This window comes from Oncorhynchus masou, chromosome 5 (genome assembly GCF_036934945.1).
Source record: "Oncorhynchus masou masou isolate Uvic2021 chromosome 5, UVic_Omas_1.1, whole genome shotgun sequence".
NCBI classification, from domain to species: Eukaryota; Metazoa; Chordata; class Actinopteri; order Salmoniformes; family Salmonidae; genus Oncorhynchus; species Oncorhynchus masou.
Window position 1 is genome coordinate 39,042,073 of NC_088216.1, and position 25,052 is coordinate 39,067,124.

General features: G+C 40.9%; 1 protein-coding gene across 2 annotated transcripts in view; it reads left to right on the forward strand.

The window, feature by feature from the left end:
• LOC135539561 (cadherin-22-like) overlaps positions 1 to 25,052 on the forward strand; it is a 334,240-nt gene that overhangs the window by 298,995 nt on the left and 10,193 nt on the right. The window contains exons 11-13 of one of the 2 annotated variants that reach the window (XM_064965502.1): positions 10,289 to 10,406; positions 12,980 to 13,231; positions 19,288 to 21,057. In XM_064965502.1, the coding sequence (XP_064821574.1) occupies positions 10,289 to 10,406; positions 12,980 to 13,231; positions 19,288 to 19,805 (888 nt within the window). In that variant the 3' untranslated portion in view covers positions 19,806 to 21,057. Of the gene's footprint in view, positions 1 to 10,288; positions 10,407 to 12,979; positions 13,232 to 19,287; positions 21,058 to 25,052 lie in introns of those variants that run through there. The other variant, XM_064965503.1, reaches the window with a different exon arrangement.

Below are 25,052 nucleotides of genomic sequence, written 5' to 3' on the forward strand. Positions count from 1 at the left end.
AGAAGTTAATGTCCAACAAAGCTTTCTCTGCCCTTAACCTTGTTCTGAACACCTCCAAAACAAAGGTCATGTGGTTTGGTAAGAAGAATGCCCCTCTCCCCACAGTTGTAATTCCTACCTCTGAGGGTTTAGAGCTTAAGGTAGTCACCTCATATAAGTACTTGGGAGTATGACTAGATGGTACACTATCCTTCTCTTAGCACATATCAAAGCCGCAGGCTAAATTTATATCTAGACTTGGTTTCCTCTATCGTAATCTCTCCTCTTTCACCCCAGCTGCCAAACTAACCCTGATTCAGATGACCATCCTACCCATGCTAGATTACTGCAGGTAAGGATGCTCTCGAGTGGCTAGATGTTCTTTACCATTCGGCCATCAGATTTGCCAATGTCCTTATAGGACACATCACTGCACTCTATACTATTCTGTAAACTGGTCATCTCAGTATTTCCAAGATGGCGTAGCAGTCGGACGTGTGTTTTGTCTTGTCCCGTGTAAATAGTCATCTTCTTTATTTTTTCTGTATATATTTTATATATATTTTAATCACTCTTTCCATCTACGGACTGAATATACTTTCGTGCAACCTGCCTCACCCAATGTGGTACGGATCTGCTATTTTTATACTTTAGAACCGGAACCCCATCAGAAGCTAGCCAGCTAACTAGCTACTAATTAGTAAGCAGTTAGCCACTCCTAGCGGACTTCACCATTAACTCGGACACCAGCCAGCTTCTGCTCGGTCAATACCTGCCAGTCTGCACAGCCCGATATCAACCCGGAGCATATCAGACTGTCATTTCTCTACCACATGACCAGATTCCTACAGCAAGCTCTGGACCAGTACACCGTATCGCATCATCGCAGCTAGCTATCTGCAACCTGAGTGGCTACTGCTGGCTAACGCCTCTGTCCCGAAGCAAGCACCAGTTAGTCTTGAGCTAGCCTCGAGCTAGGCCCATCTCCCAATTCTTGGGCTACAATAGCTCTTTTGCAAATTGGCCTGGACCCTTTCTGCCGACACAGAGCCCTGCCGATCCAGCACTACTGGTCTGCCGACATAATCGTCCGAGGAGGTTTCAACAGGCTTTTCCGTGGCGACGTTGCCGTAGACCCATCTGCTAGCCCCGGCCCGCTAGCTTTCTGAATTGCTGTATCTCCAGCTCGCCTATCGTAGTAGCGACCACCGAATGGCTCCCTGACCCACCTATTGCTGCTCATTGGACCCTATGATCACTCGGCTACACGTGCCTCTCCCTAATGTCAATATGTCTTGTCTACTGCTGTTTAGGTTGGTTATTATTGTTTTGTTTCACTGTAGAGCCCCGAAACCCACCCTACATGCCTTGGATAGCTCTTTTGTCCTACCCCCCACACATGTGGAGACCTCACCTGGCTTAACTGTTGCCTCCAGAGACACTACCTACCGCTCTCATCGTCACTCAATGCCTAGGTTTACCTCCACTGTACTCACATCCTACCATACCATTGCCTGTACAATACACCCTGAATCTATTCCACCACGCCCAGAAATCTTCTCTTTTTATTCTCTGTTCCCAATGCACTAGACGACCAGTTCTTAAAGCCTTTAGCCGTACCCTCATCCTACTCCTCCTCTGTTCCCCTGATGATGTAGAGGTTAACCCAGGTCCTGTAGCCCCAGCACCACACCTATTCCCAGGCCCCAGCCACTCTCATTTGTTGACTTCTGGAACCGTAAAAGCCTTGGTTTCACGCATGTTAACATCAGAAGCCTCCTCCCTAAGTTTGTTTTATTTACTGCTTAACCTGTTGCGTCGCGCAATCCCGGATCCGGGATTCTATTTATAGCCTCAAGCTCATTAGCATAACGCAACGTTAACTATTCATGAAAATCGCAAATGAAATGAAATAAATATATTTGCTCTCAAGCTTAGACTTTTGTTAACAACACTGTCATCTCAGATTTTCAAAATATGCTTTTCAACCATAGCTAAACAAGCATTTGTGTAAGAGTATTGATTGCTAACATAGCTATAAGCCTAGAATTCAGCCAGCAACATTTTCACAAAAACAAGAAAATCATTCAAATAAAATCATTTACCTTTGAAGAACTTCAGATGTTTTCAATGAGGAGACTCTCAGTTAGATAGCAAATGTTCAGTTTTTCAAAAATATTATTTGTGTAGGACAAATCGCTCCGTTTTGTTCACGTTTGGCTATGAAAAAACCTGTATACAGTTATAGCCTCAAGCTCATTAGCATAATGTAACGTTAACGATTTCTGAAAATCGCAAATAAAATGAAAATAATGCGCCTGCTCTCAAGCTTAGCCTTTTCTTAACAACACTGTCATCTCAGATTTTCAAAATATGCTTTTGAACCATAGCAATTCACTAATTTGTGTAAGAGTATGCTAAGCTAGCTTAGCATTTTGAGTAGCATTTAGCACGCAACATTTTCACAAAAACCAGATAACCAAATAAATAAAAGCATTTACCTTTGAAGAGCTTAGGATGTTTTCAATGAGGAGACTCTCAGTTACATAGCAAATGTTCAGTTTTTCCTGAAATAATCTTTGTGTAGGAGAAATCGCTCCGTTTTGTACATCACATTTGGCTACCGAAACGAACCGAAAATTCAACAACAACGTCAAACTTTTTCCGAATTAACTCCATAATATCAACCGAAACATGGCAAACGTTGTTTGGAATCAATCCTCAAGGTGTTTTTTCACATATCTCTTCATTGATATATCGTTCGTGGAAGCCTGCTTTCTTCTCTGAATTCCATGGAAAAATACTTGCAGCTGAGGTTTGCGCACCAATTTCGGCGCAGGACACCGAGCGGACACCTGGTAAATGTGGTCTCTTATGGTCAATCTTCCAATGATATGCCTACAAATACGTCACAATGCTGCAGACACCTTGGGGAAACGACAGAAAGGGCAGGCTCATTCCTCTCGCATTCACAGCCATATAAGGAGACAATGGAAAACGGATTCTCAAAAATCCTGCTGATTTCCTGGATGCCGTTTCATCTTGGTTTTGCCTGTAGCTCACGTTCTAGGGCACGCACAGAGAATATCTTTGCAGTTCTGGAAACGTCAGAGTGTTTTCTTTCCAAAGCTATCAATTATATGCATAGTCGAGCATCTTTTTGTGACAAAATATTGCGCTTAAAACAGGCACGTCTTTTTATCCAAAAATGATATAGCGCCCCTAGAGTTTCAAGAGGTTAAGCACACTCCACCAACCCTGATGTCCTAGCCGTGTCTGAACCCTGGTTTAGGAAGGCCACCAAAAATTCTGAAATTTCCATCCCAAACTACAACATTTTCCTACAAGATAGATCTGTCAAAGGGGGCTGTGTTGCAATCTACTGAGTTCTGTCATACTATCCAGGTCTGTGCCTAAACAATTCGAGCTTCTACTTTTGAAAATCCTCCTTTCCATAAATAAGTGTCTCAACGTTGCCACCAACCTCTCTGGGATATGTGAGACGCTAGCGCCCCACCTCGCCAACAGCCAGTGAAACTGCAGGGCGCCAAATTCAAAACAACAGAAATCCCATCATTAAAATTTAAAAAAGTATTTACGCTATTTAAAAAAAAACTTATTTTAAATCCAGCCACAGTGTCTGATTTCAAATAGGCCTTAAGGCAAAAGCACACCTTGCGATTATGTTAGGTCAGCACCTAGCCACAGACAAACATACAGCCATTCTCCAAAGGAGAGGTGTCACAAAAGTCATGAATGATGACTTTCATCAGAATGCACTCCCAGGAATCCCAGTTCCACAATAAATGTTTGCTTTGTTTGATAAAGTCCACCATTTATGTCCAAATACCTCCAAGTCCAGGCGAAAGATCTGACGACAAGTCCAAAAGTTATGTTACATTTCGGAGAATCAATAGAATAGAATCAATCTTTGGATGTTTTTATCATAAATCTTCAATGATCTTTCAACTGGACAATTCCTTTGTCTTTAGAAATGCAATGGAACGCAGTTAACTCTCACGGGCGCACGTGAGACTGAGCTCATGGAACTCTGCCAGACACCTGGTTGAAACAGCTCTCATTCTCTCCCTCTTCACAGTAGAAGTCTCAAACAAGGTTTTAAAGACTGTTGACATCTAGTGGAAGCCTTAGGAAGTGCAATATGACCCCATAGACATTGTATATTCAATAGGCGATGACTTGAAAAACTACAAACCACAGATTTCCCACTTCCTGGTTGGATTTTTTCTCAGGTTTTTACCTGCCATATGAGTTATGTTATACTCACAGACATCATTCAAACAGTTTTAGAAACTTCTATCCAAATCTACTAATTATATGTGATGTCATTTACAAAATAGCTCCCAACATTCTACTCAGCATATTGGATGCAGTCTATCACAGTGCCATCCGTTTTGTCACCGAAGCACCATATCCTGTCTAGGCCAAGCGTTCTGCTAGCGGAACCCCACCTCAACATTCCGCTGAAAAGGCAGGGAGCGAAATTCCAAAATATAGTTTATAAATATGTAACTTTCACACATTAACAAGTCCAATACAGCAAATGAAAGATAAACATCTTGTTAATCTACCCATGGTGTCCGATTTAAAAAATTATTTACAGTGAAAGCACCAGATATGATTATGTTAGGTCATAGTCAAGTCACAAAAACACACACAGCCATTTTCCAGCCAAAGAGAGGAGTCACAAAAAGCTGAAATATAAATAAAATGAATTACTAACCTTTGATGATCTTCATCAGATGACACTCATAGGACATCATGTTACACAATACATGTATGTTTTGTTCAATAATGTGCATATTTATATCCAAAAATCTCAGTTTACATTGGCTCGTTACGTGCAGTAATATTTTGATTCCAAAACATCTGGTGATTTTCCCAGAAATACTCAGAATAAACATCGATAAAAGATGCAAGTGTTATTCACAGAATTAAAGATAGACCAACCTTTTTTTAAACTTTATGGATAAAGCATAATCTGAGATCGGCTCTCTGTACCTGCTTATAAACAATTAGACAATTCCGCCATCTTGGAGTCAACATTAGTTAGAAAAAACACTAGAAATATTCACTTACCTTTCTTTGATGATCTTCATCAGAAGGCACTCCCAGGAATCCCAGTTCAACAATAAATGAGTGATTTGTTCCATAAAGTTCCCTAAAGGCCATCATTTAGCCACATGTTGTTAGTGTGTTCAGCCCTTTAATCCATCATCATGGAGGCACGACTATTTCGTCCATGACAAAAACTCAAAAGGTTCCATTACAGGTCGTAGAAACAAGTCAAAACATGTCTGCAATCAATCTTGAGGATGTTTTTAACATATATCATCAATAATGTTCCAGCCGGAGAATTTCATTGTCTGAATAAAAACCCTGGAACGAGAGGATACTCTCTCGGGAGCCCGCTTCATGAGACTGAGGCGCTCTGCCAGACCACTCACTAAAAGGGGTCTCATGAGCCCCTCCTTCAGAGTATAATCTTAAAACTAGGATCTAAAGACGGTGAAATCTAGTGGAAGCCCTGGGAAGTGCATGCACATCCATAACTATCAGGGATTTAAATAGGCTCTGTTTTGAAATTTGACTTCTCACTTCCTGTTTGGATTTCTTCTCAGGTTTTTGCTTGCCATATGAGTTCTGTTATACTCAGACATCATTCAAACAGTTTTAGAAACTTCAGAGTGATTTCTAACCAATACTAATAATAATATGCACATATTAGCATCTGGGACAGAGTAGGAGGCAGTTCAGTTTGGGCACGCAATTCATCAAAAAGTGACATGTGCTGCCCCCTAACCTAACAGGATATACTACCCACCACTGCGACCTGTATGCCCTCGTTGGCTGATGTCATTTTCGATGCCAAACCCACTAGCTCCAGTTCATCTATAAGTCTTTGCTAGGTAAAGCCCCGCCATATCTCAGCTCACTGGTCACCATAGCAACACCCACCCGTAGCACGCGCTCCAGCAGATATATTTCACTGGTCATCCCCAAAACCAACACCTCGTTTGTCCGCCTTTCCTTCCAGTTCTCTGCTGCCAATGACTGGAACAAATAGCAAAACTCACTGAAGCTGTAGACATTTCTCCCTCGCTAACTTTAAGCATCAGCTGTCAGAGCAGCTTACCGATCACTGTACCTGTACACAGCCCATTTGTAAATAGCACACCCAACTACCTCATCCCCATATTGTTATTTATTTACTTTTTGCTCTTTTGCACCCCAGTATCTCTACTTGCACATCATCATCTGCACATCTATCACTCCAGTGTTAATGCAAAATTGTAATTATTTCTGCTCTTTGGCCTATTTATTGCCTTACCTCCCTGATCTTATTACATTTGCACACACGGTACATAGATTTTTCTATTGTGTTATTGACTGTATGTTTGTTAATCCCATGTGTAACTCTGTGTTGTTGTTTTTGTCGCACTTATTTCTTCATCTTGGCCAGGTCGCAGTTGTAAATGAGAACATGTTCTCAAATGGCCTACCTGGTTAAATAAAGGTGAAATAAAAAAAATAAAAAACATTTTCTAAATACCTGTCGCAAGACCCACAGGTTGATGCTTATTTACAAAACCTTCTTAGGCCTCACTCCCCCTATCTGAGATATCTACTGCAGTCCTCATCCTCCACATACAATACCCATTCTGACAGTCACATTCTGTTAAAGGTCCCCAAAGCACACACATCCCTGGGTCGCTCGTCTTTTCAGTTTGCTGCAGCTAGTGAATGGAACAAGCTGCAACAAACACTCAAACTGCATAGTTTTTTTCTCTTCATTCATGGACACTCTTACTGACACTTGTGGCTGCTTTTTGTAATGTATTGTTGTCTCTATCTTCTTGCTCTTTGTGCTGTTGTCTGTGCCAAATAATGTTTGTACCCTGTGCTGCTGCCATGTTGTGTTGCTACCATGTTGTTGTCATCTTGTGTTGCTACCATGCTGTGTTGTCATGTGTTGCTGCCATGCTATGTTGTTGTCTTGGGTCTCTCTTTATGTAGTGTTGTGTTGTCTCCCTTGTCGTGATGTGTTTTTTGTCCTATATTTTTTTTATTTTTTTATTTGTATTTTTAATCCCAGCCCCCGTCCCCACAGAAAGCCTTTTGCCTTTTGGTAGGCCGTCATTGTAAATGAGAATTTGTTCTTAAAACTGACTTGCCTAGTTAAATAAAGTTAAATAAAAATAAATAATACAATTTCTCTCATAGCTGAGATGTGCTGATTCACTTGCTTATTCAAAATTATTTAAGATCGTGAGAAGGCATCCAAAGTTTTTTTTGCAATTTTCGGTACCATCTTTTACTATAGGTAATGATGAGACGTGACAAGTTGAATCATTCAAACCGTTATACAGCCTCCTTGTTCTGTAATTCCTCCACATTCCACCCCCTCAACATCTGTGTCTTTCCATTTTTGAACCTACCCCCAAATCTGGCACATTCTCCTTGTCTGCCCTTTTCGGATTGACACATTAAAGAAGTCTCAGGCCTGTGTCGATCCCCCTCATCGACCCTGTGGCATTTTCCAGACTAGATGCAAATAGACAGATATCATATAGTGCTGTGTGTGCAGGAAAAGGCGGGGCGGAGAAGCAAATACTGAGTAAGGCCCTGGGTAGAGGTGCCTGTCAACTCAACATAGCCTTCTCAAAGCCCAGCTAGTGGGTCAGTGTGACAGATCACCAGGGCTCAGTCCTCCCCTGGGACAGTACAAGTGAGATGAATAATGTGAGGTCCCTCTGAAACACACACACTGGCACATGCGTACACGTGTGCTCACATTGCCACATACACACACATGGGGGCTCATGCTCACAAAAACATGCTCAAATCCGCAATCACATCGACTCGCACAGACAGAAGCATGTGCACACACATACAGATACACACGCACACATATATATGCACACATACAGATCCCCCCCCCACACACACACACACACAGCATGCAAATAGACAATATGACAAGCAGACAGGCAGATTTGCAACAGTATTTTATGTGTTGCATCCGAGATTGACTGAATCATTTTTTAACTCACTAAAATGACATTCAACCATGTTTTGCTGATTAACATAGACACATACACTGTCTTGATTTAACAACCCTCCACAATTTTCCAACAATTTTTTTCTCACAATGAGTCATTTTACAATTGTTCACTTAAATAATGTTTTATTTCATTCTAACCTACCCCTAATGATTGTGAACCCCTTTGCAACGATTTGAGGTTCATGTATCTTACATTGACAGGGCTGAACTTCAGTCTCCCCTCTTAAAGTCTCCCTGGTTGCCCACTGAAGTGGCAGATTACCTTCACAAATGGGAAAGCAAGACACATTCTCTGGACCTTTACCCTGTACCCTGGCCCCAGGGTATATATGCTAGTTTTGGAAAAATCGATCCCTCGTGCTTTCCAAGGGTGTTTCAGATGTAAAGGGTCAGATGGGATACTGTTAGATAGAAATCTAATTAGGTGATTGTGCTTGAGGGAGCTGCTCAATAAACACTCGCTCTCATTCAATATGCTTTAATTGAATGAAGAAAAAGGTTAATGTTGCCAAAGCAAAGTGATACACACAATTCTGAAAACAACAGTGACAATAATAAAAAATAGTAGCTATAATACAAAAAAGTACAGAAAATAGTATGGTTTTTTACACCAGCTTCAAACAGCTGAAACAACAATATTTTGGGTTTTGGAAAATTCACTACATTACTAAAGGTATGTGGACACCTGATCGTCGAACATCTCATTCCACACTCATGGGCATTAATATGGAGATGGTCCCCCATTTGCTGCTATAACAGCCTCCACTCTTCTGGGAAGGCTTTCCACTAGATGCTGGGACTTGTTTCCATTCAGCCACAAGAGCAATAGTGAGGTTGGGCACTGGCGTTGGGAGATGAGGCCTGGCTCGCAATCGGGGGGGTTGAGGTCAGGCTCTATGCGAGTCAGTCAAGTTCTTTCACACCGATTTCGATAAACCATTTCTGTATGCACCTCCCTTTGTGCACAGGGGCATTTTCATGCTGAAACAGGAACGGGCCTTCCCCAAACTGTTGACATCAAGTCGGAAACACAGTATGGTCTCGAATGTAATTGTATGCTGTTGTGTTAAGATTTCCCTTCACAAGAACTAAGGGGCCTAGCCCATACCATAAAAAACATCCCTAGACCATTATTCCTCATCCACCACACTTTACAGTTGGAACTATCCATTGGGGTAGGTAATCATCTTTGAAATGCAAGAGGAAGGCCATAATGTATTTTTCCAGCCCAGGTGCAATTTAGATGTTGGCCAATAGATGGCAGCAGTGTTTGTGCAAAGTTTTAGACCGATCCAATGAACCATTGTATTTCTGTTCAAAATGTTGTGTCAAGACTGCCCAAATGTGCCTAGTTTGTTTATTAATAACTTTTCATGTTCAAAATGTGCACTCCCCTCAAGCAATAGCGCGGTATTATTTCGCTGTAATTGCTACTGTAAATTGGACAGTACAGTTAGATTAATAAGAATTTAAGCTTTCTGCTAATATCAGATATGTCTATGTCCTGGGAAATGTTCTTGTTACTTACAACCTCATGCTAATCGCATTAGCCTACATTAGCTCGACACCGATCCCGAAGATGTTTTAATACAAGTTGTAACTTCTTGATTTAATCATCTTTAAAAGTGTTACTGTTAGGAATGATTTGTCTGTGTGTGAACATCGAGAGATGCATGCATCTGTGTGTGGATCCCCTTTATCTCTGTGTGTGTGTGTGTGTGTGTGTGTGTGTGTGTGTGTGTGTGTGTGTGTGTGTGTGTGTGTGTGTGTGTGTGTGTGTGTGTGTGTGTGTGTGTGTGTGTGTGTAATAAATCCAGAACTGTACGAGCCTGTTGACAAGCGTATAATGAGAACTGAACGTTGGATTTTAGGAGGATTGCCTGATGTGTCCCCTTTTATTTCAATCCTCCCCTTCCCCTCTATAAAGAGACCCATCTGTTGTTTTAGATAGTCACTTAATTGAATATCTGCAGCTAATTTGGTTAACCATAAAGCTCCCCATATTTCCTTCCATGTGCTACTCTACTCATCAGTCCGTAGCACACTGATTAAATGTGAAAACGTAATTGATCAACTAGCACTTCAATGCTGGCTTCAATGAAATAGAATGAGGAGGTATGAATTTTCATTGCGGGGCTGTCTTGAGGTTAAGCGATGGCTGGGATAGGAATGGTGGCTCGTGTAAAGTCATCCTCGTGTCTTGTTTTCCTTCCTCTCTGGCAGCTCATTCACTCTATCAGCGTGGTGGATAGGGACGAGCCGCAGTTGGGCCACCGCTACTACTTCACCCTGGCACCGGAGGCCACCAACAACCGCCACTTCACCCTGTGGGATGTCAAAGGTAAGAGGTCAAAAGTTATAGGTCAGAGGTCATACAGTTCTTACAGAGCGACTCTGAAGGTAATTTTGAGGGATGATACTGGACATCCCTGTGCAATGCCTCAGAGGATCTTTAAGCTGCCCGTGCGTGAGTGGAGCTGTTAGAGTATACTGTGTCATATGTGATATGAATGAGTCAAACTGTGTAGCATGAAAGGTTATTGAATATACTGTGAAATATGTGTAGCTGGAAAAGTATGTGTCATATGGGCATATGATGCAGTATATGGACATACTGTTCTGCTTAATTAATATAAGTGCCCCTACATTATGAAACACAATGTAAGGACATCCATTTTCTAGTGGCGACTTTGCATTGGACCCAAACCTTTTTCTTTTTGTTGTTGTTGCAAAACGCTGACTCCATGGAGCCAAGCGGGATGACATGTTAGCAAGCAAATCCCTCTTTGGAAATGGGTACCTAAGTGGATGTGACGCGTGGCCTAATCAAGATTGATCTGACATGGTGAAAATGTCAGAGGAGCAAGCCAGGCAAATGTCAGAGGAGGCTGTGGCGTGGCCTGGTGTAGCGCAGTCACATGCCTGGGCAGGGGGGCCTGGGTACTGGGAAACACGGGCTCAGCGTCTGCATGACTCGACTCACCCCTCCGCCCACATACACACACACACAGACTCATGCATATACGCAGAGACACAGGCAGGCACACAAATGCACATGCATTGACACAGGCTATTTGAACTAATCACACACGTATATACACACAGACAAACCTATATGCTGGCATCACACATACACACACATAAATACACATAAATACACACACACACACACACACACACACACACACACACACACACACACACACACACACACACACACACACACACACACACACACACACACACACACACACACACACTATGTGCTCAGCAGTATGCATGCTCTCACACAGAGACACAGTGGCTCAGACCTTTTATCCTCCCACCTATTTTTTCCACTGTTCTTCAGTTTTCATGGACACATTTGTCAACCTGTCAGATTGGATCTGTCACTTTCTCTTTTCACCATCACGGCTTCACATTCCATTCTGTTTTCGTGCTTTGACACGTGAAGACAAACAGGCACTTATTTTCATTCCTCAAAACTTTTTAGTGATTATTTTTGGAAGTCTGCAAAGCTAATCTTCGCCATTGAAGGATCAAAGGTCTACAGGTGTCGCAAAAATGACGTCTTGCTTTACTTATTGACTTTATAGTCGCGGTTTGGAAAATTTGTTATAAAGCTTGTAAAATAAGTGTGTTTTGTTTTGTCAGATCAGTCTTTGTTACTGTTAATAAGTCATTTTTAATTTACTAATCTGATTCATGTAAATTAACATTCAATAAAAAAAATACTCCAATAAAACACACATAATTAGCTTATACATTCCCCTGTCTAAAATATACACTGTTTAGAACGCACTTGTCAACGCACCCATTAGTGCAATGAAATGTCCCTTTATTTTCAATGGGTTTAAGATGGTATGGATACTTTCTGGTACTTACCTCAAGTAATTGTACACCATTGGTAATTTGTTAACGCTTTTCTCAATGAATTTTGAAATGATTAGGGAACTACCATTTTAGCCATTTCAAGGTGATTATCAAAATGTCTTTCGGAAAGTTACAATTCAACGACGAGAGAGCCTAAGATTACTGCATCCCTCTTCTGTCCGTTCAGAAAGGCATACTTATGAAATAGGATGCAGAGTCAAAGTCAGAGGGTCAATGTCACAGACATTATACTCAGCAAAGTTCCCGTACACAAAAAGCAATGGTGATAGGAAGAGTGTACTGCCTGCCTATGACAGAGAAGTGCTCTAGCTGCATCGATGACAGTGATATATGCCTCCAGTGATGAATTGTCTAGCATCATATATACAAATCCATCCACACTAGATATTCTGACTATATTTGTCAACGCCTGATGCTGTATGTATTGTATATGTCTCTCTGAGAGGCTGTGCACCGGTTTTATTTCAAATTTGGCATCCTCCAATTTTCTCCCCTTGGTTACATTTGACTAAAAAGAATGTGTGATGAATAGACAGTTACAGTTCTTGGTTAGCTAACTAGCAAATTTTAGCCATATTATCATAGACATGACATCATTCAAAACACCTCAAAACAATGTGTGGTATTAAGAACAAGAGAAAACTAGATGAAACAAGCCACATGGCAGCTTCTTGTCAAGTACCTATCTGCACAGAGGCAAATCTATTTCTCAGGTAGCATCACATTTCTTTACAGAATTATCTTGTTCTCTGACTTGTCTGCCTGTGTGGGACTATAAATTGGAACACTATAATGGACATTGGCATATCGGCAACATGACTATGCAGGACGGCAACCGTCACGTTATGAAGGTCTATGGCATAGGCCACTCTAGTATTATCTCATATACAGTATTATGTCTCTATGTTACAGATAACCCTGCAGGGATTTGAACCCAGCGCTTTGGTTTCAACCGCCAACAGCAGATAGTTATGAAGGTATGACAGGCCACTGGTTTAATATTGTATCTCTTTGTTCCAGACAATACTGCGGGAATCCGGACACAGCGCTCAGGCTTCAACCGCCACGAGCAGAACGTCTACCTTCTGCCTATCCTGGTAGTGGATAGCGGGCCTCCCGCCCTGAGCTCCACGGGCACCCTGACCATCCACGTGTGTGGCTGTGACCCGGAGGGCACCATCCAGTCCTGCAATGCCACCGCCTACGCCATTAGCACCTCACTCAGTCCCGGGGCCCTTATAGCCCTACTGGTCTGCATGCTCATACTCATTGGTAAGTATGGAACAAAGTGAAAATTGAACTGAGTTCCTTCAAATTTAGCTGCACTTGATTGAGCCTGTCTGGCATAAAATAACCAACAGCATTGTCCTAAAAGTGCAACCCCGTCCATTTGGCACTGTAGGAAATTAGATGCTCAAAGTATTTGGAAAGAAAAAAAAATGTTATTTGAATCTAGGTCTGCAATCATCTGTTTTAGCTCCAAAATAAGTGAGCACTTGGGTAAAGAAAATATTTAAAACAAACAACACGTTGACCTGTTAGTCTGCTTGTATGGTTTTTGGACAAAATAAATTGCACACTTGTTGGGATATTTTTTTAATATTTACTGAGTCACAAATTAATGAAACTGCCCTTCTGGTGGAATAAGTCAACTGTAAAGACACAATCTGGAGATAGGATCAAATTGAAGGATACAGATTTTTCGGTAAACATAAGATTAACTATGTTTACAACTGCCATTAATAAAGGAAAGACATCTGCTCTGCATGATCTGATGGGGGTCTATCAGGACACAGAACAATGTTTTGTTTTAAAACAGGAGAGAAGTAGACAAATATATACAGTATAGGGAATACAGGTATAAGTACGTGGCATATAGGAGTAAATGGGACTAATTCAAAACAATGTGAATAATACAGTATAGGGACTGTAAAACCAAAGTACAGTCTACATCTACAGATGTATCCTTCATTCATGAATGTCATGTATCTATGATTTGTTTTCTATTTTCTGTCACAATTTTCCATATTTGTGACATTGCAGTTGGGCAACTCTCAATCCCCTTTCATTAGCTTTTTTCCCCCAAGTGGATAGTACATACAATAGTTGGACTTAGTTGGACAATAGTTGGATACAATAGTTGGGGAGCTGAATGTTGAGAGTGGGAGGCCTAGTAGAAAGAACGTGGGAGGGGGAAGTTGCCCCAGCACTCACGTCTCCCTGGAACGACGCTCTTTAAATAGACAAGGCGTTCCAGACGTTCTCAGATACCATCATTCACACACACACACACACTCTCAGCAGGAGTGCTAGGCGAGAGAAGATTTTGTGTTGTCATCTTTGAAAGTTTAATGAGTCACTTTAAATTCTTGCCTCGTCAATACTGGCAAAACGTTCCTATTTTGGCTGCGGTAGAAACGAAAGCAGTGCACGTCGTCGTCAGTTTATTCTTTTCTTACTTTGCTAATATGTGTTTCACATCTCGTTTGTTTTGAATGACTGATGAACAGGCTGGGGTTTCAACCCAAATGGCACCCTATTCCAGGACCCAGAGTGCTCTGGTCAAGTAGTGCACTAGAGAATAGGGTGTCATTTGGGATTTACCTTGGGTCATCCAGTATCTCTGAATCAGGGAGGTAGTATTGTTTTTAGGGTAGTTTTGATGTAATTTCTTTATTAACTTAAGCGTAGTAAGCTTCAAAAGGAACCTATATTTTATTAATCGGGGTTTTTACATCACTGCCTGGTATGGCAACTGCTCAGCCTCTGACCGCAAGGCACTACAGAGGGTAGTGCAAACGGCCCAGTTCATCACTGGGGCCAAGCTTCCAGCCATCCAGGACCTCTATACCAGGCGGTGCCAGAGGAAGGCCCTAAATATTGTTAAAGACTCCAGCCAGCCAAGTCATAGACTGTTCTCTCTGCTACTGCACGGAAAGCGGTACTGGAGCGCCAAGTCTAGGTCCAAGAGGCTTCTTAACAGCTTCTACCCCCAAGCCATAAGTCTCCTGAATATCTAATCAAATGTCTACCCAGACTATTTGCATTGCCCCCCCCCCTCCCTATTTTACATCACTGCTACTCTCTGTTGTTATCATCTATGCATAGTCACTTTAATAACTCTACCTACATGTACATATTACCTCAATTACCTCGACTAACCAGTGTCCCCGCACATTGACTCTGTACCGGTACCCCCCTGTATATAGTCTCGCTATTGTTGTTTTACTGCTACTCCTTAATTACTTGTTACTTTTATTTTTATTCTTATTCATATTTATATATATTTTTAAACTGCATTGTTGGTTAGGGGCTCGTAAGTAAGAACTTCACTGTAAGGTTTACATATGTTGTATTCGGTGCATGTGACTAATATAATTTGATTTGATTCGATTTCAAATGCCTTTTGGCCCTCAACCAAAACGTTAAGATGATGTACAAACCTGAAGCAGGCAAGCTTAACTATAAAAAGCAATGGTTAAAAAGTACTGTGTTTTGTGGTACTCTAGCTGTACCACCTCAAAGGGTAATTTAAAGTCAGGAATTAAAACAGACCTTTTAATTCCAGTTTTCCCCAATGCATTTAAATGTCGAATTGGAATATCAGTGTACTTCCTAAATTAACTCAATTGAAATGCCACTTACCCTAAGCCTGCTATCTCAGTAAAGTTCCTGTCTTCAAAAACTAGCTGTCCATAAAATGTCCCATTGTTTACAGGAAAATTAGATATAAAATATGATGTGGCGTATGTTCGGTGAAGCAGGTGGTGAGTATCCTAAGATGAAATTGAAAAAACATTGATATCTGTCATCATTAAACTCCCATTTACTGTTTGCAGTGTAATTCTGCCAATACATTGGCTGATTTTCACCCATTTGAAAAGATCGCAGTTCAAGTAATGTCAGATACACACAAATTAATATTGACTGATTGATATTCATTGGTAGAAAATGGAAACAACACCTATATTAAGTGGCTCGTGCTCTAAGCAGCTCTAAGACCACTGAGGTATTGCCAATTATAGTGGAGGTCCTGGGCTGGGAGAGAGCTTAGCTGAACTGGGCTCAAGGGAATTACAACGGACAGCGTGTGTTTAACAGCCACCTTGTGTGTTAATGGGCGATAGGGATTGGAGCAAAACGACTAACTTACCTGTGTGTCAGCCTTGACTTCCCAACAATCCACCCACAGAACACACACAAAGAGCGCAAACACACACACACACACACACACACACACACACACACACACACACACACACACACACACACACACACACACACACACACACAATATAACCACACAGAGAGCCTAGACACACACACAGAACTCACAAACAAAATGACTCCCACCAACTCGCCTGTTGATCTGTACGTGTTTGTGAGTGTGGTTGGGGGGATAAACCAGCTCTCCGGAGGTACCCAAGCACTGTATTAGATTGTGGCATGATGAGCGAAATGAAAACACATTTCTCCCTAATTAGCAACAAACAAACAATCCCTCCATCAGTTCATTTAGTGGGTGACGTGATGAATCCATTTTGGCGCGGCGAGGAATCTGCGCACATCCGTACCAATTACGCCCCATCTGCTGTGATGAACTCCTTGGCTCATGTGGCTTGGTGCAGCCCAAGGGTAAATTTCCCGTCTTGTCTGGACCACTTATCGGAGCACTCTGTACACTGAGGAGCAGCCACATGTTAAGAGGGCAGGTACAACATGTACGCAGGACATATCATAGGCTGTGCATTATGCCATGCATAACATGCAAAATGTGACTTTGGAGATGATGTGTTATATTACCGTCACTGTAACACTGCAAATAACAGTAACATTGAAATATTGAATTCATATCTCTTTAACAAGAATGAAGCAGCCAATGTATTCCCTCTGATTTTCCATTTCCACTAAGATAAAACATAATACTATACAACACACTGTGGTATCCCCCTCAATCGTGTAGTGCTTGCTATAGGATGTTGTAGTATACTGTAGAATACTATACTACAAACTGTAGTATTCCTTGATCATGTAGTGTTTACTTTAGAACATTGTTGTATAATGTGTAGAATACTATAGTTACACACTGTACTAACTCTCAAACACGTAGTGCTTACTTTAGAAGTTTTAGATCGATTGGGACTCCTAGCTAGCTTTACTGCTACCTGCTAGCTTTGTCGATGTTGTTTTGATTTGAACGGGATGTCCTTGGGGAGCTCATGCCAGGAAATTCCTCTAAGGTTCCCCCTCGATCGTGTATTGCTTACTATAGAATTGTGTAGTATACTGTAGAATAATATACTCCACACTGTAGTATCCCTTGAGTGATTGATTTTATTTGACTATATAAAAACACAATACAACCACAAATTTGGATACGATGAATTTAGAAATTTGTTGAGAATAACTAAAAACGTTTAACGTATTTTTATTGTGGTCCTAGTTCAAACATGTTACACATTTACAACTAACTCACATGAAAAAATACTATAGTATACTATGGTCTAAATACTGTATTATTACTATATTTATATACTATAGTATTCAATGTAGTGTTGTTGCAGACATGACTATAGCATACTATAATATTCACTGTAGATTTTTTGCAGACTTTACTGTAGTATTTACTGTAGTGATTTTGCGGGCATGACTGTAATCTCCCAAGTCTTTGCCGAAGACAAGCATACCCATAACATGATACAGCCACCACCATGCTTAAAAATATGAAGAGGGGTACCACAGTGATGTGTTGTGTTGGATTTGTCCCAAACATAACACTATTTTCAGGTCATTTATTTGACATTTTTTTTGTAGTTTAATTTCATTGCTTAGGTGTATTGATACTCCATCCAAAATTGTATTAATAACTTCATCATGCTCAAAGGGATATTCAATGAATACTTATTGACTCAAGACATTTCAGCTTTTTGTTTTTAATTATTTTTTCAAACTTTCTAAAAACATAATTCCACTTTGACAATATGGGTATTTATTGTAGGCCATTGACACAAAATCTAAAATTAACCATTTAAAATTCACGCTGTAATACAACAAAATGTGGAAAAAGTCAAGGGGTGTGAAAACCTTCTGAATGCACTGTTAATGAAAGTCATTAGTGAGCTGACCCACTGATGGCCATCATCACATGCTAGATTAGTCAATGTTCAACGATGGAGGTGATAGCATATCAACCTCATGCCGCATGGAACGGTAATGGCTTCAATCCCAATAATAATAGTAATGGTAATAGTAGTGATATACATATTAATCGTCATATTACTCCAAAATAGTCATGATCTACATTGTTTGAATATTCATATCGTCATTATATTTTTATTTCCACATTTGATGAAGACTAGATTAGTGAAGATTGGTGTTGTTGTCATAGCGCTGACATTTAGTTTGATAAGTGGTAGACAGGAAGTTTTAATTAATTAATCAATCGGAGCCCCTCCGGAATAACCATATGTCTGGAGAAGGGTGGCTACAGCTAAGTGGTAGTTTTCTAATCAGGCAGTAATTAAAATAAGTAAGCTTGGATTAAAGCCCTGATTGATTTATTGGGATGGATACAGCTTTTGTTTTTCCTCCGCCTCATTAGACTATTAAGTGATCCATCTCAGTTGTTTTCTTTTTTTAATTCAGACTTAATTTTTCTGTCATTAAACCCTCTGTTGGTGGACACCAAAACAGTAGAGCTCTGCTCTAAATTTCTGTCTGGTTCTAATGCACCATGTCTCACTTGAATAAGTATTGATGTACAGATCAGCCTCTATTAAGCATTTGAAAACATATTTCTGGGCGAGCAATTAGGAATTTTGCTTTGTACACTGGTGGAGAATCAATGCCCATGCATTGGAAATGTTACCCTTCATTATTTAAGCTTCAATTTGCTGTCTTTTTTGGGGTGAAATCAAAATTGGAAAACCAGAGATGGAAAAGGAAAGGGCAAACTTTTTGCTAATAAATACAAAAAAGGCTGTTGTAATTTCATTAGCCACCCACCATTTACACAATCCAATATTCTTCATTCGTCTTGTGTTATTCCCCTTTGTGCTTGAGAGAATCTTTACAAAAGGGCAGATGTTTTTGTTCATTCGTATAATTCATTAGTCTTCGCTTCATGACGTGAAATTACTCTCTACCAGCTACTCTCTGAGAGTTTCTCCAAATGTTCACTGGCAACTCCAGATAATAATCCAGAGCTTTGGCTCACAACTTCTGCACAGCACAGACACACTTCCTAGGCTCTGACTTCCCCACTGTCGATGTGGCTAATCCCTAAACCCCTTAATCCCTAATCCCATGCTCTTTCTCCACCTCTGCAGTCCTGGTGCTGCTAATCCTAACCCTGAAGCGTCACCGCAAGGGCCAGAGCATGTCGGAGGATGAGGAGGACATGCGCGACAATGTCATCAAGTACAACGACGAGGGTGGCGGCGAGCAGGACACGCAGGCCTACGACATGAGTACCCTGCGCAACCTCTTTGACTTTCCAGAGGCCAAGAGTGGCTCGTCCGAGTCAGGCCCTGAACTACGCACGCTGCCCCATTGGATTCAGGGGCGGATGAGTGGTGACGGCGAGGCGGCCGACTTCTCCCTCTTCAAGGGCTACATCCGCAAGAAGGTGGAGCAGACAGATGGCGACCTGTCGGTGCCGCCCTACGACTCATTCCAGACGTACGCCTTCGAGGGAAACAGCTCACCAGCCCTCTCTCTCAGCTCCATCCACACCCTGTCCACCACATCTGATCAGGATTTCTCCTACCTCAGCGACTGGGGGCCGCGCTTCAGGCAACTGGCGGGATACTATGCCCCGGGACATCCTGAGGAAGATGGCTCCTAGCGGTGTCCTCGGCCCAGACCCTTTCTTCTTTTCCATCCCCAGCACTGTATCAAGAGCCCAGTGTCAAAACGGTCCTAAAAAGCACTCCTCCAACTCCTTTCAGAGCAACAGAACTGAATCCCAGTCAGTGTGAGTCGGAAATCAATTTGGTCAACAACAAAAAATCTTTCAAAAAGAAACATTGAGTTTTCACATGGTTTGAAACGTCATGGTGAAAGGTGGGCTGATTAAAGGAGGTGTTATCCATTCACTATTCCCTTTACAGTAAAGAACAAAGGAGTAAGACGTAGTACAATATAAGTGGTGCGCAACAAGTTACAATACAATTACATTTTACATTTGTTTCTGGGTATTTTCTGTCTGGAGTCAAAAACTGGTACATTTTTAGCTTTGTGAGTGTGGAGGCTCTGAGGACATTCAGAGAAATTAACGTTATGAAACTCAGCAGGGGGTTAATATGTATGTGTGATAAATATGTATTTATTTATGAACAAATATTAATGTATTTATTCCTTTTGTATGTATGTATTTATTTTGTCCATAATCACCGCACCACTTGTAACAATGGACATCAATGAAGAATGATACAGAAATATTTATTATGGGTGAAAAAAACCTGAGGAGAGAAGAGCTTCTGTATAAGCACGTAGCAGAGGACTTCAAAAGGTGATATTTGGGTCACAAACAACTACAGTCTTGGAAATATTTGTATTTATTTTTCAGGAACACTTTTGTAAAATAGACAACAAGACTGGAAGACGGAGCGCGACTTAAAAGAAAAGGGTCAGAGAACAAACGATGAGTCGATTCAGTGCAAAGATTGGTTTTGGTTTGATATGCTTTCAATGTATTGTAAAGATTTCTAAGGTGTGATGAAGGATGTGTGGACATTAGGTGTTAACTGGGTTTTTGCTTGGCTTTTTCAACGCCATCTAAAAGGCAATAAGGCACAATCCGCACAAGTGATTCAAGACTATACTGTATGAAATGACTGTGTTTTTTCATGGAGTTGGGTATTTGTTCATTCCAGAATTTGTATGTGTGTGTCCAACTTGTTTTCTATTCCAGAAGATTTGATTACTTTTATTTCACAGGGTGGATGAATATGTGGGGTGACAGGTACAGAAATAAGGGATGAGTCAATGGAATTCCTCCACCCAGTATCCAAAACCCATTTAATGTTGATCTTAAACTTGCAAATGTATGGAAAATAAAATCAATAAAAAATGTAATGATTTGTTATGTAAAAATACTGATGGCTTTTTCTCCACATTGTAAAAACTGAGATCTTTATGATCTAATAGATTTATTACATCTTACCTTACCAAGTCAATGTTTGAGAGTCACTACAGTATTGCCAGGATACAGTTTTATCTTATCGTAGTTGATCCAATACAGTGAAACTACCCTCATAATTACGTTATGATGACACTTGTTAACTGAAGACTTGTTTCTTTTCAGGGAGCAATAATCCTGCATCCAGTAAGTGAATTGTGTAGCTTGGTTCCACTACAGTACAGTCAGAATGTGTAGGTATAATTACTGCCGACGATGGCTAGATGCCGATTAAGGGAGTTCAGAGTTTCTCCCTACTCCCAAACCCATTATTTGACATGGTCGCTTGGGGATACTGTCGCTTATGGAGTTCATTCTCATCTTTGTAGTCTGTGGTGGTGGTCAAGGTGGCCCACTCATAACATTTGTGGTTATGCTTCAAAGGAGTTGGAGGTTCATGGTGAGCTCAAAGTTCACTTTTCTTATTCGAGTGATGAGTCAGGACATTGGAAAGTGTTGGACATTGTACATTCAGCTGACAGATCCTTAATCTTATAAATGTAACACTTATCCTAACACCATGTCAGGACACGGTTACGAACCTGGGTCTCCGGAGTGAGAAACAGTCACTTAACCAACTGAGCCACGAATAGTCAGCAGAACCCAGAAGATGAGGCAGACACAGCAGTACTTAAGACGGTGTATTTAATAAAGTAAAAAGGAGAAGTCCTTTTATACAAAAATGGCAAATCCAAAAGGTGGTAGGAATAGCACAAAAAAGCCTCAAGAGACACTCAAAAACAAAAACAGAATTCCACAAGAGCATCCACCGGAATCGACAAGAAAACACAGAACACTAGGGCTGGGTGCTAACATACAAACACAGAGCACAGAACTGAGGGAAACTAAGGGTTTAAATACAATCAGGGGAAACGAGGTACAGGTGCAAATAATAATGGGGAACAAGGGAAAAAACATAAGGTCAAAAAGCACAATGGGGGCATCTAGTGACCAAAACCCGGAACAACCCTGGCCAAATCCTGACACACCACACTTAACACTTATTGTAAACATGACCCTAATCTTAACTTCTTGCGTCGAGCAATCCCGGATCCGGGATTCTATTTATAGCCTCAAGCTCATTAGCATAACGCAACGTTAACTATTCATGAAAATCGCAAATGAAATGAAATAAATATATTTGCTCTCAAGCTTAGACTTTTGTTAACAACACTGTCATCTCAGATTTTCAAAATATGCTTTTCAACCATAGCTAAACAAGCATTTGTGTAAGAGTGTTGATAGCTATAAGCCTAGAATTCAGCCAGCAACATTTTCACAAAAACAAGAAAATCATTCAAATAAAATCATTTACCTTTGAAGAACTTCAGATGTTTTCAATGAGGAGACTCTCAGTTAGATAGCAAATGTTCAGTTTTTCAAAACAATATTATTTGTGTAGGACAAATCGCTCCGTTTTGTTCACGTTTGGCTATGAAAAAAACCTGTTTCCAGTTATAGCCTCAAGCTCATTAGCATAACGTAACGTTAACTATTTATGTAAGGGAATACCCCCCCCCCCCCCTGAAATGGACAAAAATGAATGGGAAACCATTGGCATAGTACAAACCATGTACACGATGGACAATACCACCCAAATCGGCGTTGATTCATGCAAAATGTTTTGCAAATGCCATATGGCAATTGCCAGTTGTAACACTTCAAAAATCCAACAGGTGGCGTGTGCGCTCCACCGTGGTTTTTCATATAGGAAATGGACCCCAAGTCAACATCCAAAAGCCACATTTTTTAAAAATGATTTTTTTTGTCAAAAACTTATCACCCCTTAAAAAAGTGCTTTCTGGACCGTTTTTCGAAATTCTTTCGCTTTTTTTGTCAATTACACATGTGTAAGAACTGTATGAATATACTTTTGTCCAATTTTATTATCATATTTATTTATTTATTTTACTTGCGCATTATTGCATATGTTTTCTCCATTTGCAATATGATTTCATAGGAAGTCAGAAGTCAAAAGTCAATAATTGCAAAATTTCATAAAAAACTTCACACACCCCTAAAAAAGTGCTATCTGGACCGTTTTTCGAAATTCTTTAGAATTTTGTGTCAATTACACACGTATAAGAACTGTATCAACATACTTTAGTCATATTTTATTATCATAATCTTTTATTTTTTTTTACTTGTGCATAAGGCATATGTTTTGTGGGGGCCAAATGTCGTAAGAAATTTGACATGCTCAAAAATCCTGCAGAAATGCAAAATTGACTGGCCTGATGAACTCGGGATGTCCAGGCAGTGATTGTTGTTCCTTTCAATCACTCGTGGTGTTGATTTCATCATGTCCATTTGTTTATGTTTTCACACTTTTGCAAAGTCACTGTGCATTTGCAATATGGTTAACTGGGCATTCACCATCACGGATTTGTCATGCTATAAAAATCATGCAGGAATGCCAAATTGACTGGCCCGATGAACTCGGGATGGCTGGGCAGTGATTCTGGTACCTCTCCATCGCTCGTAGGGTTGATTTCAGAATGTCCATTTGTTGATGTTTTCTCACTCTTGCAAAGTCACTGTGCATTTGCAATATGGTTAACTGGGCATTCACCATCACGAATTTGTCATGCCATAAAAATCGTGCAGGAATGCCAAATTGACTGGCCCGATGAACTCGGGATGGCTGGGCAGTGATTCTGGTACCTCTCCATCGCTCGTTAGGGTTGATTTCAGAATGTCACTTTTGGTGATGGAACCTCACTGTTAAAACATATTGCAAATGTTTTCTCACTTTTGCAAAGTCACTGAAAATCGTGCAGGAATGCCAAATTGACTGGCCCGATGAACTCGGGATGGCTGGGCAGTGATTCTGGTACCTCTCCATTGCTCGTTAGGGTTGATTTCAGAATGTCACTTTTGGTGATGGTACCTCACTGTTAAAACATATTGCAAATGTTTTCTGACTTTTGCAAAGTCACTGAAAATCGTGCAAGAATGCAAAATTGACTGTCCCGATGAACTCGGGATGGCTGGGCAGTGATTCTGGTACCTCTCCATCGCTCGTTAGGGTTGATTTCAGAATGTCACTTTTGGTGATGGTACCTCACCGTTTAAACATATTGCAAATGGACAAGAGTCACCAGCAATTCACCGTCCATCAGTCAATTTGATATCATTCTCACACCAAACTGATACAAACTGACACCAAACCTACTTTTCCCAACTCGTTTAGGAGCCAAGTATCACATACTTCAGAGCTGGCCCAAAATTCACAACGTCTTCGGTTCAAACCATAAAAAAAAGATAAATCACGTAGTTACGTTCTAGCTGTGGGTCCATTTCTTGTGTTATGTGTAGGCCTAGCTGAGGCGACCCCGAATCCCAAGTTTCGGCTCGATAGGTCATTTGGTGTCCGAGCAAAACCCTAATTGGTGCTGAAAATCCACTTTTTTTCCATGACTTGCTACAGGGTCCTTGAATGAGCTATCGGACAGTAACGTTGGGTTCGTTGGGCCGAGACGGTCACAATGCACCTAGTCTTGTGACTCTGGGACATTTCTAAATGTCGCCATTTTCGTAATGGTCAAAATGAATTGAAGTCATTGCAAATGTACGAGGCTGTTTCTCGGTCCGAGAATCTTCTAGAGCGCCGTAACTCACCACGCACTATCGACCTGAGGTCTAGAACAGGAGTCTAAAGTTTCGGAACTCTAGGTCTGACGGTTCTTTAAAAGTTTCAACAAGGTTAACTAATGCAGGGAGTGTTTGTCTCTACGCACCCCAATGGGTCCCTACTTCCAAGCTGTGTGTGTGTGTGATTTAGTTTTCCTTTGAATTTTTATGGGAAAAATTACTGATTTACAGTTCATGGGGTTGCCTAATCACACATATGAAGTTTTGGACAGATCCTATTTTTTTAACCCTTCCAAACAGCCCCTGAGACACCAATTA